This window comes from Stegostoma tigrinum, chromosome 35 (genome assembly GCF_030684315.1).
Source record: "Stegostoma tigrinum isolate sSteTig4 chromosome 35, sSteTig4.hap1, whole genome shotgun sequence".
NCBI classification, from domain to species: Eukaryota; Metazoa; Chordata; class Chondrichthyes; order Orectolobiformes; family Stegostomatidae; genus Stegostoma; species Stegostoma tigrinum.
The window spans coordinates 1,623,398-1,643,477 of NC_081388.1; the positions used below are offsets into that span (position 1 = coordinate 1,623,398).

Consider the following 20,080-nt stretch of genomic DNA (forward strand, 5'->3'; position numbering starts at 1 on the left):
GAAATTCATCTACACCCTTCCAGTGCAATCACATCCTTTCTTTAATGAGGCAACCAGAACTGCATACAGTACTCTAGCTGTGGTCTCAAAGTTCTATACAACTTCAATATGACTTCTGTTTTTGTAATCTACGCCTTGACTGATCGAGACAAGTGTCTCTTGTACCTTTTCATCACCCTACAAACACACCAAAAGTGCCTTTGTTCCACATACTGAAGGTTTGGCAAATCTACAGGTCTAGATGAGCTGCATCCCAGAATGCTGTGGGAGACAAAACAGGAAATTACTTAACAATTTGGGTCATGGACAAGTTATCTATGGTCACAGGGCCGATACCAGAGGACAGCTCATGTGGTTGCACTTTACAAGTAGGGTGATACAGATAGACCAGAGATCTATAGGCCAGTTAGTCTAATGTCAGGGGATGGGAAACTATTGGAGAAAATAGTGAAGGAGAAAATTAATCTCCATTTAGAAAGGTATTGCTTGATCAGAGAAAGTCAGCATGGTTCTCTCAGAGGGAGATCACACCTAACAAATCTGGTGGAATTTTTCAAGTAATGACCAAATACGTAGATGCAGGTAAGGCCAATTGATTAGTTTTTATAGATTTCAGCAAGTTTTTGGACAAGGTCCCATATGGAAAATTGATAAAGATGAAAGATCATGAAATCCATGATAACTTGGCAAGGTGTACCCAAAATCAGCTTTGTGATTGGAAACAGGAGGCGGTAGGAGGCTGACGAATGATCGAGCTTGGTGTTCAGTGGTGTACCACAGGGATCAGTGCTGGGTACCTTATTGTCTAGCAGTTTGTGATATTTATAAAATGACATAGATAAGAATGTGGCAGCGGGTTTGTTAGTACGAGCACATACGTGTATCCACATGTGTCATCATGCAGATGACACAGATTAGCTGAGTTGTTGACAGCGAGCAGGAAGGTATTAGATTGTAGGAGTATATAGTTCGATTAGTCATATGGGCAGATGGAAATCAGGTGATGCACTTCAGAAGGTGGTGACAAGGATTGATCAACGAATGGCAGGAGACTAGGAAGCTCAGAGGAACAGACTGGGTCTTGGTGTACTTGTTCACAGATCCCTGAAAGTATTTGGACAGGTTAATAGGGTAGTTCAGGCGGCATACAACATACTTGCTCTTATCAATTGAAGCATAGATTATAAGAGCAGCGAGGTTAATGTTGGAGCTGTACAGAACTTTGGTTAGGCCACAGCTGGACTAATGTGTGCAGTTGCAGTCTCCATCCCAGAGGAAGGGCATGACTGCATTAGAGGGTGTGCTATATAGATTCAGCCTGGGATGAAGCATTTCAGCAATGAAGGGAGGTTGAATAATTTTGAATTAGAATGTAGAACAGAACAGCACAGGAACAGGCCCTTCTGCCTGCCATTTCTGCACTGACCATGATGCCATTCTAAATTAACCCGTCTGTCTCCACACGGTCTATATCCTTCTAATCCCTATCTGTTCATTTGTATGTCTAACTGCCTCTTAAACATTGCTATCGTTTCTGCTTCTATCATCTCCGCTCTCACAGCGCTTTTCGGGCACCTACCACCCTTTGTATAAAAATAGAAACTTGCTTTCCACATCTCCTTTAAAAACTTTCCCCTCTCACCTTAAAACTACGCCTCTAGTATTTGACATTTTCACACAGAGAAAGATTCCATCACCGTATCCATGCTTCTCACAATTTTATATATTCTATCAGGTCACCCCTCAGCCTTTCATGCTTAGTAAAAGTAATCCAAGTTTGTTCAACCTCCCTTTTGAATATAATCCAGGTAACAACCTGGGAAACAAACAAGAGCCTCGAAGAACACAGCAGGTCAGGAAGCATCGGAGGAAAGAAGTCAACATTTTGTAGTCACCCTCCTACAGGAACTTCTTTTGCACCCTCTCCAAAGCTTCTCATCCTTCCTGTAATGTGATGACCAGAACTGCATACAATACTCCAAAGTGGCCTAAAGTTTATGCAGCTGTAACACAACTTACTAGCTTTTATATTCAATGCCCTGACAGATAAAAACAAGCATGTTATACCTCTTCTTTAGCATCAAATCCACATGAGTTGCCATTTTCAGAGAGCTGTGCACCTGGACCCCAAGATCCCTCTGTGTATCAATGTTCCTACGAGTCCTAAAGGTTATTTTCTTTAGAGCAAAAAAAGAGTTTGAGGGGGTATCTGACAAGGGTGTGCAAGAATCTGAGAGCAATGCGCAGTGTAAACAGAAAGCAACTGTTCCCCTTAGTTGAAGGGGAATAACAGTTTTGAAGTGAAAGGCAGGAGATTTAGAGATGATTCGAAGAAAAATATTTTCACCCAGAGTGTAGCGGGGTTCTGGAATGCATCGCAGAGAAGGGTAATTGTGGGGGAACCCTAAATCTTTTAACAAGTACTTGCAGTGTTGCAGTGTCATAACATTCAACGCTATGGGCCTAGTGTGGTAAAATAAGACTAGTACAGGTAGTTATGTATTTTTTGCGATATAGGCTCAATGGGCTCCAGACCCTCTTCCGTACTGTATGATTCTATTCACTATGTGATTCTAAGATCAAGTCTAGGATAGCTTGCCTGGAGTTGGTTTCTCGACATACTCATCTAAAAATCCATCTTGTGCACACTCGAAATTCATACACCATGGTGTTATTGCTAACGTTGTTTGCCCAGCGTGTAGATTGAAATCACCCCTGATTATTGTCGTACCCTTGTTGTACCCTCTAATTTCCTGGTTATTGCCATCCTTTCTGCACCATTACAGTGTGGAGGCCTATAGATGATTCCCACTAATGTTTTCCACCCCTCTTGCATAACTCCACCCAACTGATTCTACATATAGATTTCCTGCACCAATATTCTTTCTGACTTTTGTAGTAAAATCATCTTTCATTGTCACTTTCACCCAATCTCCTTTCCCATTTTGCCTGTCCTTTCTGAAGGCTGAATAGTCTTGGATGTACAGTTCCCAGCCTCAGTCACCTTGCAACCAAGACTCAATAATCACCATCACATTATACTCATTTACAACAACTGTATCGTTCATTCGTCCACCTTACTGTGAATGCTCAATGCATTCTTTAGAAACAAAACCAAAGTGCTGGAGAAACTCAACAGGTCTGGCAGCGTGAGGTGAGAGAAAAACAGAGTTAACCCTGAGTCCAGTGACCCTTTGTCAGAATGGACTTCAAATTTTAAACTGTTTTTCTCTGTCTGCAGATGTTGCTAGACTTGTTCAGTTTCTCTAGCACTTGGATTCTGTTTCAACTTTCCAGCTTCTGCAGTTCTTGGTTTTATCAAAGTGCCTTTAGACTTCTCTCTCACATTTTGACACATTTCATTTGTAATCCAGTCTTATTTACTGCGAGCCTTCATTCCCACTTTTGCTTCTACTTTCCTTTGTTTCCCTCACTTGTCTCCCCATTCAGGTTCCCACCCACCTACTGCTCTAGTTTAACCCTTTCTTCACTGACTGGTGAATATGAACATATTGGTTCCAGTCCTGTTGGGGTGGGGTGGGGGAGCGGGATGATGGGGACAACCGGCTTAGCCAGTACATTTCTCATCTTGCCCAGAATCAGTCCAAATCCCTCAATAATGTAAATTCCTTCCGCCTACACCATCCCTCAAGCTATGAATCAACTCTGTCTAGTCATCTATCCCAGATCACATTAGCACATGGCAATGAGTGATTCTGAGATTACTACATGTGAGGTCCTGCAGTTTGATTTGTTTCTAAGCTCTGGTGATCTTTATGCTGTTTCCCATTGATGTTACGTTTCTGATTTTTTTTTTGTTTGCTTCGTAGCCCTGAAAATTTTGGCTGAGCTGTAATAGTACTCTAAAAACCTTCCTGAACTTGTGTTGGCTCTTATTATAATATCCAGTTATTTAGGCTTTTTAAAAAATATATTTTAATTAACTTTACCCCCAATTTACATACCCTGTCGACATTTAAGAATAGATGCCACCTTTACAAGACTTAGAAATACAGACATACGAAATAGGAGGAGTAGGCCTTTCTGCCCTTTGAGCCTTCTCTGCCATTCATGGCTGATCATCTAACTCAGTATTCTGTTCCTGCTTTCTCCTTCCCCTTACAGTCCTTCAGCCCAAAAAGCTGCACCCAACTCCTTGAAAATATTCAACATTTTGGCCTCAAACGCCTTCTGTGGCAGGGAATTACACAGGTTCACCACTTTGAATGAAGAAGTTTCTCCTCATCTCAATCCTAAATAGCCTACTCCATATCCTTAGGCTGTGACCCCTGGTTTTAGATTTGCTGATCATTGGAAACATCCTTCCAGCATTCGCTCTGTCTGGTCACGTTAGAGTTTTAGGTTTCTGTGGAATGCCTCCTCATTCTTCTAAACACCAGTGAATATAACCCTAATTAATCCCGTCTTTCTTCATACATCAGTCCTGCCATCCCAGGAATCAATTTGGTAAACCTGTACTGCACTTCCACTGGGGCAAGTAAATATTTTAAATAAGGAGGCCAAAACACACACAGTAGAGTCACAGAGCGGCACGCTGGCTCAATGATTAACACTATTGCCTGGGTCTGAATCCACCATCGGGCGACTGTTTGAACGGAGACTGCACTTTCTGTCTGTAAATGCATGGGTTTCCTCTGGGTGCTCTGATTTCCTCCAGTCCAAAGGTGTGCAAGTTAGATGGATTTGGCCAAACTAAATTGCCCACAGTGCCAAGGGAAGTGTAGGTTAGGTCGATTAGCCATGGGAAATGCAATGTACAGAGATGGGGGTGAGGATCTGGATGGGATTTTTTATAGGGTCGGTGTAGATCTGATGGGCCAAATGGCCTGCTTCCACACTGGAGGGATTTTATGAAATGCACAGCGTGCAAACAGACCCTTCAGTCCAACTCGCCCATGCTAAACAGACATCCTAAATTAATCTTACCAGCATTTGGTCCACATCCCTCTAAATCCTTCCAATTTCCGTACCTATCCAGATGTTGTAGCCCAGATGTTGATTAAATGTTATAATTAAATGAGCATCTAACACTTCCTCTGGTGGCTAATTCCATACATGTTCCACTCTCTGCATGAAAATGTTGTACTTTAGGTCCCTTTTTAAAATTTTCCCCCTTAACATATACCTATACCCACACCCTGCAGTTTTGGACTCCCCTATCCTGCAGAAAAGACCTTGACTATTCACCCTATCCACAGCCCTCAATTTTATAATCCTCAGCTTCCAACACTCTATGGAAAATAGCCTCAGCCTATTCAACTTCTTCCCAAAGCTCAAATCTGGATTTCTGGCAATAACTTTAAAAATCTGTTCTGAACCCCTTCAAGTTTAACATCATTTTCCAAAACAGGAAGAGCAAAACATAATGCAGTTCTCCAGATGTCATCTCACAAAGGCCTACGCAAGTGCAGGAACATGTCCCTACTCCTGTACCCAAATCCTCTTGCTATAAAGGCCTACATACCATTTGCCTTCCTCATTAGTTACTGCACTTGCATGGTTTTTTTTTAAATGATCAGTGAATAAGGACACCTCCTGATGAATCAATCTATCGCCAGTTAATCATCTGCCTTCCTGTGTTTACTACAAAGTGGATAACCTCACATTTATTCATGTTATACAGGATCTGCCGTCATTTCTCCATCCACTGAACTTTTTGCCCAAATCACAATGAAGCATCTCTGTCCTCCTCACAGATCATCCTCCCACCCAGCTTTGTCATCTGTAAATTTGGAGATATCGCACTTTGTTCTTTCATCTAAATCATTAATATAAACTGTGAATAGCTGGGATTCTACCACTGATTCCAGTGGTACCCCACTGATCATTGCTGTCATTCAGAAAAAGATCTGTTAATTCCTACTGAGACAGTAGGAACTTCTGATGCTAGAGCATCTGATATACCAAGGTATAGAGCTGGAAGAACACAGCTGGCCAAGTAGCAGAGGAGCAGGAAAGCTGACATTTTGGGTCTAGACCTTCTTCAGAAAAGTTTTGCCTACTCCTTGTTTTCCCAGTACACTAGCCCTAATCCCATGTGCTTCAATTTTTCATGTTAATCTCTTATGTGGGGCCTTATTGAAAGTCTTCTGAAAGTACAAGTAAACCACATCCACTGGGTTCCCCTGATCAACTCTGCTAGGTACACATTCAAAAGAATTCCGGTAGATTTGTCAAGCACAACTTCCCTTTGATAAAGCCAAGCTGACTCAATCTGACTCAGTTATTGTTTTCCAAGTGTTCTGCTTTTAGATCTTATTCTAATGGACTTTGACATTTGACTTACTACCAATGTCTGTTTAACCTGTCTACAATTCCATTTTCTCTCCACCTCCTTTTTTTTTGAAAATAGTGGGGTTACATTAGCTTCCTCCAAATTTGTAAGAAGAATTGAACAAAAACTAGAACCTTGAAAGGCGGCCACCAATGCATTGGGCCACTTAAGTACTTTAGAATGCAGTACTCTTTAAATGTTTGCCATGTCCACTAGCATTCTTATAAGCGATGTTCCCCGATTTATCATAGTCAGCTCACGCTTCATGCCATGGGAGGTTGTTTTATTTGGATTCAGGAACCTAGTCTCAGATCAATGACATCACCATCCACCTTAACAAACAATTCTTTCATATTATGGTCACTCTTCCCCAGGTGGCCTTGGACAGTGAGATTTCCAAGTATTTGTTTCGGATTATGCAATAACTAGTCTGGCATAGTCAGTTCCCTAGTTGGTTCCTCAACTCATTGATCCAGAAAACCATCCCTCACATACTCCTGGAATACATCCTCTTCAGCATTGATAGTGATGTGATTTGCCTCACCTACGTGCAAATTAAGCCTACCAATAATTTCCACTGTACCTTTATTGCCTGTGTCACTAATTTCCCATTTAATGCCTTCCCCAGTGTTACGACTATAGTTTAAAGGTCTATAATCAAAAACCCACTATTGTTTTTGATCCCCTGGTGCTTCTAAGCTTTACCCATATAAATCCCATTTCATTAGAGCTAATATCCTTCCTCATGATTGCACTAATGGTCTCGAACAAGCAAATCTACTCCATTTCCTTTTCCTCTTTGTCAGTCCTTCCTAAAAAAACTGAATACCACTACATATTCAGTTCCTGTCTCTAGTCACCTTGCAGATTCACCAAGCAGTAGTTCCTTTCTCTGTACTACAGCAATACAAACTCAAATAAGCTCCAATAAATGTAACACTATCTTGGATTGCTCATCACAATCTTGGATTGTCTCAAGGTTCTCACCTTACTCAGACCTCACAGTGATGCTAATTGCTTGCCTTAGTCTCATCATCTGTGCCTCTTGCTGATGTTGACTGCCTCTCAGAGGGTCTTCACGTGCCTGTTCTCTTCAATTTTTTTTTATTCTAAGCAGGAACTGTGGAACCCTTTAGGTTGCCTTATTCAAACATTGTTATTATCTTTTATTTTCTGATTGAAGACTGAAGAAACAATATTTCACTCCATGCTGGTTACAGTTTGCAGATTCTAGAGCTGAATCCCGTAGCAGCAGCAAAATCATGTTCTCACCTTCTCCATTTCCAGAACCTTATCCTGCATTTCTTTCAGTGCTGTCAGCGTCTCAGCCTCTCTCAATCGAGACTGTTCTAGCTCCATCTTCAGTTGCATGACAACCTCCTCTTTGTGATGATGATCACACTATAGGATGTAAAAGAAAACAGAAATAGACTTTAAAAGTAGCCCATGACAGTCAAAACCAAGCCAGCTGTGTTAATATGTCACCTTACGTTCCACACTTGGGTCATCCCAATATAAAATCAGACACGCTCATCAACACTAATACATCAGTTTGGACATCCAGCTCTTTGCTTTTTGGCCTGTGCCACTAATTGAGCAGGTTGTACGGAAAAGTAAGTTGAGGGGTGAGGGCAGAAGGAGGGAGGAGCGTGTAAAGGCAGGGTCGATTGCAGGTCGGGGGTGAGACTGGGGAGAGCATAAATGGGAAACAGGAAGAAAGGAGTATGGGTTGACAGACAGCAGGGAGGGGCAGAGGGGGGATTTGGACAGTGTAAATTGTGCACAGACTTTGGAGAATCAGAAGGTGAGTTACTCATTTAAAATTCTCAAGTCTTGCGGCCATAATGCTTACACAGCAAAGTTTTTGTTCAGTGGTAAGCCCCCTAGGAATTGTGGGCAAATTCAGCAATGGAAATGCAACTGACTCCAAGCAAAGGTGGCTTGATCCTCTCTCGCTGGTAACGATCATGGCCCGGCACTTGTCACAAAGGACATAAAATGGAAAATGTAACCAATTGTTTCAGCTGTCTACAGGCTTGCTGTGTAGTTACAGCATTTACATCCTTTGTTCAAGGTTTTCAACAATAACAGATGACTCTTTAAAGAAATACGCTATCATGATGACAAGATTTCAGGTCACTTGGAGAGTCCTGGGAGTGTGGAAACATTTTGACATTTTACTCAGCTTATTTTGCTTGGTAGCACACACAACAGAAATATCTCAAATGCTGCACCATGGTTTGTAGCAGGGTGGGATGATAAGTAAATGTATCCCACATGGGCACCAACCCTAATTGCAGGTGACAGGAAATTTTCAGTCTCCTCCATAGCTGACTGCCAAATCCAATCCAGTCCACTCTACGCTGGCAGGGACGACTGGAGGATTTTATCCACTATATATCTTCCTCTTGTACTTGGCCAAGCTTCTATCAATAATGGCACTGAAACTGGAAACTCGGTTCCAAATTCAGGACTTGATGAACACCACTTGATCATTTACTTTCTTGACTGCTAATATCAAAAAAAGAGAAAAATCATCCAAGATAGAACTAAGTGTTGAAGCCACATTCTTTAAAAACAAAAGTAGCCCCCAAAAGGCTCCCATCCCATTTTCTTTGGGAGAAAGAATAGTCGAACATCACTGCCAACTTAGCAAATCAGCTGAAAAGGACCAAAATAAATCTAAAAGATTCAAATCAGAAACTTAAGAGTATGGTTCACAAAATAAAAACCCATCACCTAGTCGAAAACTGGCAATTTAGAATTTGCCAAAGAACAGCTTGAGATTTGAGCTGCAAAAGGCTTTTTTAAAAAAAATCTCACCCACTCCACCCAATCTGAGCAAAGGGTTAGTGTTATAATGGTTGACAACCACAAGCACTGCTGTGAACTTGCCTGTTGACATTTGCACAGCTCCTTTTTATCTGATCAACCGCCTTGCAAAGGTTTTACCCCCAGGTGGCTCTCATATCAGGAGGCCACGTACACGTCAGCTCAGGGTTTGCCTGCAGAACACTGCTGGCTGATGCAGCAAATTAAACTCATGCTTCACAGTGGTCTGGAGTGCAGCATGGAGCAACAAACGTGTGTTCAGAAAAATCAGTGGACGCAAACTGTGCAGGGTACGGGACAAACACAAGCCTGCCTAGCCTCCAGCCTCCAACCCACATGAATGCAATGAGCAGGATACCGATGCCAGACTCCTGCAGCCCAATTCCTGCTCTCACTTTGAAAGCCTACTGACCATTCTCAAGTATAGCAGGACAATCTGAGGTACATTGGGCAAGATGTTGCTGCAGAAGATCCTCTAACAGTATGACTTAAACACTGCCTTGCACATGTAGATTTTGCAAATACATTGCTAAGTGGGCGAGTCAACAGTGGTGTGACAGGGGAAACCAGGCATCTGATACCCAGGCACGCAAGACTTTCAACAGTGTATCTCAATCAGATTGAGAGATTGTGAAATAAACAGCATAAGGACTGACAAGGGGTGATATTGTTGAACAGATATTCTGAGCAGGCATTAAGGGCCAAAGAGCAAGAGGGGAGGGTAGGTCATGAGTATAGAAAAACACAAGGAAGCACACGGATACAAAGGAAGGGAGGAGGTAGGGAGGATGTGCAGGAGACAAAATGGGAACATAAGACTTAAGGCATGAAGCGGCATCTGGCTTTTGCAAGATTTGTAACTCACAAAGAATTGAAGCCGCTAGTGGTTTAACTTACTTTGAGGAGAGGCTTAAACATTCTCAAAGAAGTCTAAATGTGGGATGAAGTCCAACAGCAGAGGTGCAGAGTCTAATTAAAGCAAAGAATTGCAACTGGTGAACAAGTAGGTGGAAAAATTCAATAAGCAGAGAAAGTGGGGTTGAGTTTTATATGTTGAATCAACTAAAGAGTGAGTAGCCAATGACTGACCTGAGGCCCTATTTGCAGGCTTTGGGCTGCTTCTTTGCAAGAAAAGAAACACCATGAAAGTTAAGAAGAGGGCCAAGAGTAGCAATGAGACTTTGGAAGCTACACACTGGGATAGGAGTGTTCAAAATCAAGAAAAATTAAGGGTAAAAATAGAAAAAGAGTTTCTTATGGTTACTAACTCAGCTAGGAGGAGGCGAAGACTCAGAATTGGATTTCAGAAAGGGTAATGTGGATAAATGTTTATGATGATCATTCTCACAAGGTATTATCCAAATCAATCAAAATTTAAGTGAGGATTGCAAAACCTTAAAAAGGATAAATATCAAAGGCTATGAAAGAAGGAAGCATTGCTTAACAATAACATTTCCAAAATAGTGCCATCAAATTGAACAAAGCTAGTTTCAGAGACAAAACACTTATTTGAAAAAAGGGGGACATAAGCCTTGGGCTCCTAGAATTTCGAAGTTTCATAAGACACTAATTAACAGATTTTCCACTGAATTATTGCTGTAACAGAATTCTAGTTTTTAGTCATTGCCAAAGTGTAAACATAGCTTCCTCATCAAGTGCTTTCAAGTAAAAAGGCTACATCACAGCAAATGTAAAGCAGTTCAGAAGCCAAATTCCCTCTTACAGCTTACATCTCCCATGCATCCCTATGTTTCACATAGGAGGCTCCCAGACTTCTTTCAGCACAAAAGAATGTCCTTATTAAACAGAAAATCACTGCCATGAAACAACTATTTCAAACCACGGCATCTTCTAAAGCTAACAGTATTGAAGAGTTGAACCTTCCGGGTAGCAACGCCCAGTGTAAAGGGTAACTGGACTCAAAACATTAACTATGTCTTCTCTTTACAAATGCTGCCAGACCAGTTGTATTTCTCCCGCAATTTCTGTTTTTGCCATATTTCAATAAAATAAAGTTTATCAAATTACCTGATAGGGAGCTCAGACTGAAAAGTGAAACTCAATAGTTTTTGATCAGGAAGGCCACCATGCCAGTTTTAAAGAATTCAGCAAACCAAAAAGAATAGCCACTATGGTATTCAATTGATAGCCCTCCATATTTAAGGAAAGAAATATTTGTTTTTGCAGGCAGAACAGCAAAGGTTCGCTAGACTAATTCCTGGGATGACAGAGTTAACCATTTATGGAAAGCAGAGTCCATATTCTCTATGTTCTCCCCGAAACATGCAAAATTCAGAAGGGGCTTGACAAATTGTTTATCCTGATTGGGCAATTTCAAACATGAGGATATGGACAAGAGACATAATTTCATAATGGAAAGAAGAGAAATTTCTTAATTCAGGCTGTTCTCAATCTTGGGAACAAGATACACCAGAAAGCTGAATATGAAAGCGAGAGTATTCCTAAGGTTGAGAAAGACTGACTACGTGTTACAAGAGACTAAAATGATATGGGGAGGGTGTGCAGGTAGAAGATTCAGCTATGATTATATTGAAAAGCAAAACAGGCTACAGAGGCTAAATGGCCGAGTATTGCTCCTATTTCTTATGTCTCCACATTGCCCGTGCTCCATATTTTCAGTATACCATGTTAATAAGTCTAATTGCTCTCACCACATTTAGTATCTGTGGGCAGTATTGGTCAAAACTGTTTACATGACAGCAAAATTTCCAAATTCCTTGTTGTTCAGAAACATTTAAAGTAGCTAGCTCACCAAGTGCCAGTCCTGCTCTGCCGATTATTTCATCGCATCCACTGAATGCCTTAATATTTTAATGTACAAGATAGCAAAATCCTGAATTTTTGTCATTACACAAAATGAGGCAGATGGAATGAAGATTGAAAATATATTCAGTACAAAACATAATGCTATCTAACACATGCTACGCTTGCTTAGGGATTCCTCTTTAGACCAGGAAAGGGACCTCTACTTTATCCAATTAAATAAAACATTAGCACTCGAGATTCCATACCGAAAAGCAGAAATTTAGTTGAAAATGTATTTTTTGATGACACTACAAGTAGCAATCAAGAGAGAGATCTTGACTCAAAGTTAAGTAAAGTAAACATAGTAAGTTCTGGATGTGAGTTTGCTCGCTGAGCTGGAAGGTTCGTTTTCAGACGTTTCGTCACCATTCTAGGTAACATCATCAGTGAGCCTCCGACGAAGCACTGGTGTTATGTCCCGCTTTCTGAGCCCGTTTTGTCTGTTTGTTTGGGTTTACTGCCATTCCTAGATGTCCCAGTAGAGCGAACAGCCAATGGGGAACTTCAAACCAGCGTCTACAGGAAATCAACACATACGGACCAAATACTGAACTACAGGAGCAACCAACCCAACACCCACAAACTGCATTAGAACATGATTCCAATGAGCCACCACACACTGCAGCACAGAGGAACTATGCAGAGCAGAGGAAAATCACCTATACAGCGTATTCAAAAAGAATTGGTACCCTATGAACACAGTCCGCCGATTCCTCAGCAACAAACCCAAACAAACAGACAAAACGGGCTCAGAAACCATAACCACTCTCCCCTACATCAAAGACATTTCCGAAATGACTGCCAGACTACTTAGACCTCTTGGCATCAGGGTAGCCCACAAACCCACCAACACACTAAAGCAGCAGCTAATGAACTTAAAAGACTCTATACAGACAACAAATAAAACGAACGTCATCTACAAAATACCTTGCAAGAACTGTGACAAACACTACATTGGACAAACTGGCAGAAAGCTAGCCACCAGGATACATGAACATCAACTAGTCACAAAACGACATGACCCGCTATCACTCGTATCCTTACATACAGATGAGGAAGGACACCACTTTGACTGGGACAACACATCCATCTTAGGACAAGCCAAACAGAGACACGCACGAGAATTCCTAGAAGCATGGCATTCCAACTGGAACTCCATCAACAAACACATTGACTTGGAGCCAATCTACCATCCCCTGAGAAAAAGAACAGGAAATGACATCACCGACCCAAGGAAACCTAACCAGATAAATAGAAAGCAGGACATAACACTAGCGCTTCGTCGGAGGCTCACTGATGATGTTACCTAGTATGGTGATGAAACGTCTGAAAACGAACCTTCCAGCTCAGCAAGCAAACTCACATCCAGAACCTCAACCTGAGCTACAAATCTTCTCAAAACTCGATAGTAAGTTCTCCGTGATCTCAAGGCCCACGTGGAGCGATTTCTTGCTTGAGGTTAAAGATTTCATTCATCTCTAACAAAGCATGGTGCAGCATCACTAAAATATTTGCAATGTAACACTGAGCTACAGCTCCCTGATGTGCCCCACTATGATTAACTCAATCTAGTTGTTGGAATTTATATTTTGTTTCTAAATAAAGCCCTTTGCAGCATTATACAAATCAAGGGTAGGCAGGATAAATTTTACATAAAAATCACTACTTTGATAAAAGTTTGAAACTCAGAATACATATGGTCGTGTCAAATACTCATTTATATCAATAGTCTAATGCCTAGCATGCCATTTCACTGATCTATCATCTGTGTGTTAAAGCTGAAATCTGGGACTGTGGCTTTGGGCCAATTGAATCCAAGGTACAAGGTTTCACAAATGACTTGGGTTGCCACTGAAATCAAGGTCAAACTACACCCTCGGGGGGGGGGGGGGGGGGGGGGGGGGAAATGATCACAGTCAGTATTAGTCAGTATCAGTAGGATTATTCCACAGCACAACATCGTGGGCCAAAGGGCCTGTAATATGCTGTACTTTTCTATGTTTCTATGTATATGCATATGCTTATTAATTAACACACTCCCTTCCCCATAATAGCTTTATGATAATCTAAGAGGTTCGGATAAACAAATTCTGGCTTAAAACAAACTCATTTGTGGAATGAGTGAATGACGAAACCACAGCTATAAATCATTGCTGGACATCCACCATGCCCCATGATAATTATATTATTCTTCCACCGTAAGCTTCCTCTTGTAACAAAAGGAACAAAGGGAAAGGAAGAGAAGCAAAAATAGATGCTTATTCTCCATTTGTATTCTACCATACAGCATTAATACAGATATCACTGAACATAATTTGACAGGCTGGTACAGGATGAGGTTTGAAACCTCAACTTGGACTCCACATCAGTTGGTCGGTTTATTCATTGCTGCAAGGGAGAGAGGAGCAAGAGAAGCAGCAACAGCAGGCAAGAAATCTCTTACTTTGCTTCCTAATACTTATTTAAAATATTCAACGAGTCAGTGGTGATTGGTTTAGTTTATGTGACAGTTAATAGAAATGTACAAGGAAGATAAACTCTGCCAGCTTTTTACAATAGGACAAGACACAGTCAGGGATGAACTTTAGATTATTCAGAGAGATGAAGTGCATCTTTACCTTAATACTTCTGACTAAAAACATTGTGAACAGGAAAATAACTGATGCAATGAGGAAGAATCTGGAAATCTGCCGTCATTACACAGTGCTCTATGCTCAAAGGCACACAAAAGCGAGCACTCATTGACCACAACGACAGGCTGTTGTTGGTACATTTAAACCCTCCCTGCTACAGAACTAACAAATATCTCAGCACAGATGCTGCCAAACAGTTGGAAGGAGCCGAGCACCTGCTTCATGAACCGGGGCTTGTTTTCCTCTCATCATGAGGGCGCACAGTTAAACTGTCAGACAAGGACCACCTGTGCATCATCAGACCCTGGTGAATACCGTTAGCACATGGCTGTCGCTTACTTCATTGTCCCATTTGCTCTCTCACTTGAGGAGCAAAATTGGAATGTATTGCACACCAACTCTGTCACTGTTTACATCTGATAGATCAAACTACATAGAGTAGCAAGTTGCAACACAGTTCAGGTGTGTGCATGACATCAAGTTGCAAGGTGTCCGCACATTTATTTTTCTCTGAAATGTTCATTTAGGTTCAACTGTATGTTTGATTAAAACAAATAAAACCTGAAAGACAAAACACCACCAGCAAGAAATATCGAAGTATCCTAAACACTACACTTATATTGTTTTAAATAACCACATTCTGTCAGTGCAAGAAATTAAAGCAATCAAGATCCACTGGAGTGTTTTTACTGAATTCAAACAGTTGCTATCACCAGAAACCAGCGATCCAACATTTATTTAATCTGAATGTCATAGAAGTAGTGTTCAGGTGTTTATACAAGGCAAGTAACCAGTTGGCACAGGCTTTGAGGCTCTTGTGGTAGTCTCCCTACTTCTGAGCCAAGAAGCCTTGTTTGAAGTCCCACCTGCTCCAGAGCTCTGTCACAGAATATCTGAACAAGTTGATGAGGAAGAAATAGGCAGACACATATTAGTTTCACAGGATTGGAATATCAAGGCATAAGGGATAATTCGGATATATAGCCGAACTAGGGACTCTCTTGTTCAGAGATAATTAAGCAGGATGTTGCAAAACCATATCACTGTGCCTTAGCTCCTGCACGAAGGTGACCCATTCTCAGATCTCTTCCATTATTGCTCAAGGTGCCTTCTATAAAATGCACAAGGGCAGGTTAAAATGATCAGCTATTAAGTTTCTTCCTTTCCTTATGAGAAAGATCATATCTTCTTGATTAAAATCCATCTAACAATAGAGAGTGTCGCTTGGGCAAATCACCAATTTCTAGGTTTTGAGTTTGAGGTCAAGTATAATAGCAACACCTCAAATGTCACTGACAACTAGCCAGGTGGGAGATTACTGTAAAGCAGCCAGAATACACCAGATGCTTATTGCTTGTAGTGCACTTAGCACTAAATCTTTACTGAACATGAGTGAGAAATCCCACACCTGCCTTTCCTTACCCTGAGCTCCTGCAGTTCCTGAATGGTGCTCTGCGCTTGTTCTAGTTTCTCACTGGTTGTGTTGAACTGCTGCTTTGCTACAGCCAGCTCTCGCTTGATGACGTAGTTCTCCTCAGCTTCCTGCGCCCTGGTTACTTGCCCCTGAAGACAAACCCACGAGGGAGAGAAAGGTTAGCGACACAGATGGGCTACTGACTCTCTAAAGGCCTAATTCCATTCTTAATTTACCTTTGATGGCCAGGAAAAGAAATAGGGTTAGTTGCTTTTGAGGGCTCTTCCAGTTCATAACAAGATTGTACAAATGCAAAATTTCCAAATGGATTAGTTAACTTACTCTTTTTTTTGGGGGGGGGGGGGGGTGGTGGTGGTGGGAAGGCAGTGACATAGAAATAATGCCATGAACGAATAATTCAGAATCCCAGGCTAATGGTACAGGAGTAGGTGTTAGAATCCTATCAAAGCAAGTGGTGAACTGAATTCAATTACACATGGAATTAAAAGCTAGTCTAATACTAACCATGTAACCACTATCTATTACCATAAGAACTCATCTGGCCTCATTGATACCCTTTAAGAATGAACATCTGCCATACTTACTTGGTCTGGTCTGAGTATGACTTGAAAACCACAACATCATGGTTGACTTTTAAACGCCCACTGAAATGGAGTGGGGATCCATTCAATTCAAGGGAATCTGGTGATAGGCAACAAATGCTGGCCTCATTAGTGACAGACACATCCCATAAAGAAAACAAGCTACCAATAGGCAAAACTGTACAGGAAGGGCCTCTAGCCCAAGCTAAATCAGTTGACCTCAGCCAAGATATCAACCGGACAGCATTAACATTTTGCAATGAAATAGTGGCATGAACAGAAGGTAGGTTATAATCAACACAAGCTCCAACAGCCAACTTCTATTTTTTGAGGAAAGGGCAGAGGACAACCAACACTCTCGAGATTATTCCCAAGCTAGAATCAGTGCTTTCAGGGATAGGGAAAAAAAAAGGGGCTCAAAGGAACGACTAATGATAATACATAGTACAAAAAGAGTCTGACACCTTAGTGACAGGCCTGTGACACAAGACTAACTAGGGAAGTCTGAGATAGCAAGAACTGCAGATGCTGGAGCCAGAGACAAAGTGTGGAGCTGAAGGAACACAGTCGGCCACACATCAGCAGAGCAGGAAAGATGACATTTTGGTTCCAGCTCCGTATTGTTAACTCAGGAAGTCAACTCTGTTAACAGTGATATGCATGGAAACAACTTGAAGAAAGTATTATAGTATCACCAAGAGCACAAACTGAGACACAAATTGATCACAGAGGGAGAAAGATAGATCTAATATTGGGACTGAAAATGTTTTGGGGGCATGAAAAAAGCACTGTTAGGATAGATTATATGAAGAGAAATGAAAGTCAAAGTAAACATCTGACAAAAATAAACAAATACGGCAGAACCCATGGGAAGGGTGGAGGGGAAGTGGCGGCACAGAATGAAGGGGAGGAAGAGAGTCAACAAGTTCACTTAAAGTTTGGATGACTCAACCTCCAAATCTGGGTCAAAAGGGAAGAAAGCAAATAGGGAAAGCAGTAGGCAATGACAATAATACTGCAGGTGATCAATAAATGATTACAACTACAGCACTGAACAGAATGACACAGCAAGGAAGGGGTCCACAAGGTGGGCTCAAGTCAGCTGAGCACATGAAAAGGGAATTCCAGGGAATTGTTTGCAGTGAGAATCCTGGTCTTGATGTCAAATGAACTAAAGATATATCCATAGAGATCAGAATGGGTACAAAGTAGACTACAGTCTGCTGCTCCATTTAAAAAGATTGGCTAGTTGATTGGTCTTTTGAACTTCACATTTCCATCTGATGACCTTCGATTCCCGGCCTTAACAAGAATCTATAAAAAATACTGGAAGAACTGCAGATGCTGGAAATCAGAAATAAAAACAGAAATTGCTGGATAAATTCAGCAGGTCTGGCAACACCAGTGGAGAGACATCAGAGTCAATGTTTCAGGCCCTTCTTCAGAAGTCACATTAGCAAGGAAAAAGTTGGTTTTTATGCAGAAGATAGGGTGGGGAAAGGGAATATGGAGTAAATGATAGGTGGAGAAAGAGCCCAAAGAGAGAAAATCAGTAGGACAGACAAAGGAATGAATAATGATTAGTTTAAGAGATCAAACAGCTGCCAACAGGGGCTAACATTCAGTTGTGTGCAATAGCATGCCATGTGATAACAAGGCCTGGTGTGTGGGAGGTGGGTAAAGACACGGGACAATGTGCCTCAAGGCCTTAAATTGTTGAACCGATGTTGAGGCCAGAAGGCTTCAAAGTTCCCAAGTGGAAAATAAGATGCTGCTCTTCCAGCTTGAGCCAAACTTTGCTGTAGCACTGCAGCAAGCCAGAGATGCTGCCCATGGAACAAGGTGGTGTGTTATGTGGCTCCCAACAGGGAGCTCAGGGTTTCTTTGAAATGCAGCCAGAATGTAGGTATCCATCTTGGTCTTAAAATATTCCTTGATCCAACAAGTTCCAAAGATTCACAACTCTTAGGGGTTGGGGGGGGGGGGGGGGGAACAAATAAACAAGTGAACAAATAATCTCCTTACCTCTGTGGTAAGCGGGTGACCCTTAATTTTCAAATTGTGCCCCTTAATTCTGGGCTCACTTACAACAGGAAACTTACTTTACATGTTCATCATTCAGGATCTCATACACTTCAATTGTCACCCTTCACTCTTCTCAACACCACTGGAAACAAGCCCGGTCTGTCTAACCTATCCTTAGGCAACTTACTCATTCCAAATACCAATCCAGTAAACCTTTTCTGAACTGTCTCCAATGCACTTAAATCCCTCCTTATATAAGATCAAAACTGTATACTATTTGATTTGTGGTCCCATCAATTCCCTGGTGTCCTTACTTTTCACATTCAATTCTTCTCAATAGTCTTCCTGATTATATGGAAGAACTCTGAAAGACAATATGACATAAGGAAGACAGTTGCAGTGTGATCTGGGCGAATATCTGCAGAACATTGAAGGTGGCAGGACTGGTGGAGACAGCAATAAATAAAGCACCAGTGAGACCACATCTGCAATATTGTGCGCAGTTCTGATCCATTATTCTAAGGAAGGGCATATTTGTGATACAGAGCAGTTCAGAGAAGGTTCACTGGACAAATACCTGGAATGAACGTATGGCCTTTGGAGGAAACGCTAGATGGGTTAAGCCCGTATCCTTTGGAATTTAGAACAGTCTGAGACGACTTGATTGAAACATACAAGATTCTGAGCGGGCTTGATCAGGGTGCTGAAAGCATGTTTCCTCTTGATGAAGAATATAGAACTCGGGGACATCATTTAATAACAAGGAGTTATCCACTCATGACAGAGATGACAAAACTTGTTCCAAATTGAGTATCTTTGGAATTCCCTTCATCAAAAGGGCCCTCAGGTGGTTAAATCTTTGGAATGCTCTTCCTCAGCGGGTTGTGGAAGCTCAGTTATTTGTAAGTTTAATACAGATGTATAGATTTTGAGTTTATAAATGACTTCAAGTGATATGGACAAAGTGCAGGAAAATGATGTTGAAGTAGGTCATCAGCTTAATCTACAATAGCATAGCAGGGTCAAAGGGCAGAATTGCTTACTCATCCTTCTATTCAATGATCCTCTGGCTCAAGGAGAATCTTCTCAGCCATACCTGGCAAGATGGTAACATCCTCCTCCAAAAAGGAGGAGGATGATATATTCTGGAAAGGTCTGGGCCCTTCTCCCTGCAAAGAATGTACAGTTCTGAGGCCCAAACATATGTCTACTTCAAAAATCAATGGACATAATCCACCACAAATCTTTTACATAAATCCCACCAGCAGCCATCACCACACATTGCACAGGACAAAAGAAAGCTAAATCCTAAACTGGTGGGCGCCATGGTGGGTCCGTGGTTATTACAGCTGCCTTACAGTACCAGGAACATAAGTTCAATTCCACCCTTGAGCGACTGTATGCCGTTTGCACATTCTCTTGTGTCTGCCTGGGTTTTCTCTGGGTGCTCTGG

The 20,080-nt window shown here is 41.5% G+C and overlaps 1 protein-coding gene across 7 annotated transcripts in view; it reads right to left on the reverse strand.

The window, feature by feature from the left end:
* Nucleotides 1-20,080, reverse strand: part of LOC125447489 (EVI5-like protein) — a 291,619-nt gene that overhangs the window by 97,929 nt on the left and 173,610 nt on the right. For 5 of the 7 annotated variants that reach the window (XR_007246559.2, XM_048521910.1, XM_048521912.1 and 2 more), the window contains 2 exons: nucleotides 16,009-16,149; nucleotides 7,568-7,696 (listed from right to left, as the gene is read on the reverse strand). Coding sequence is in view for 6 of the 7 variants with exons in the window: in XM_048521910.1 (XP_048377867.1) it covers nucleotides 7,568-7,696; nucleotides 16,009-16,149 (270 nt within the window). In the remaining variant the exon portion in view is untranslated. The remainder of the gene's footprint in view (nucleotides 1-7,567; nucleotides 7,697-16,008; nucleotides 16,150-20,080) is intronic. The other 2 variants (XM_048521914.1, XM_048521913.1) reach the window with 1 other exon arrangement.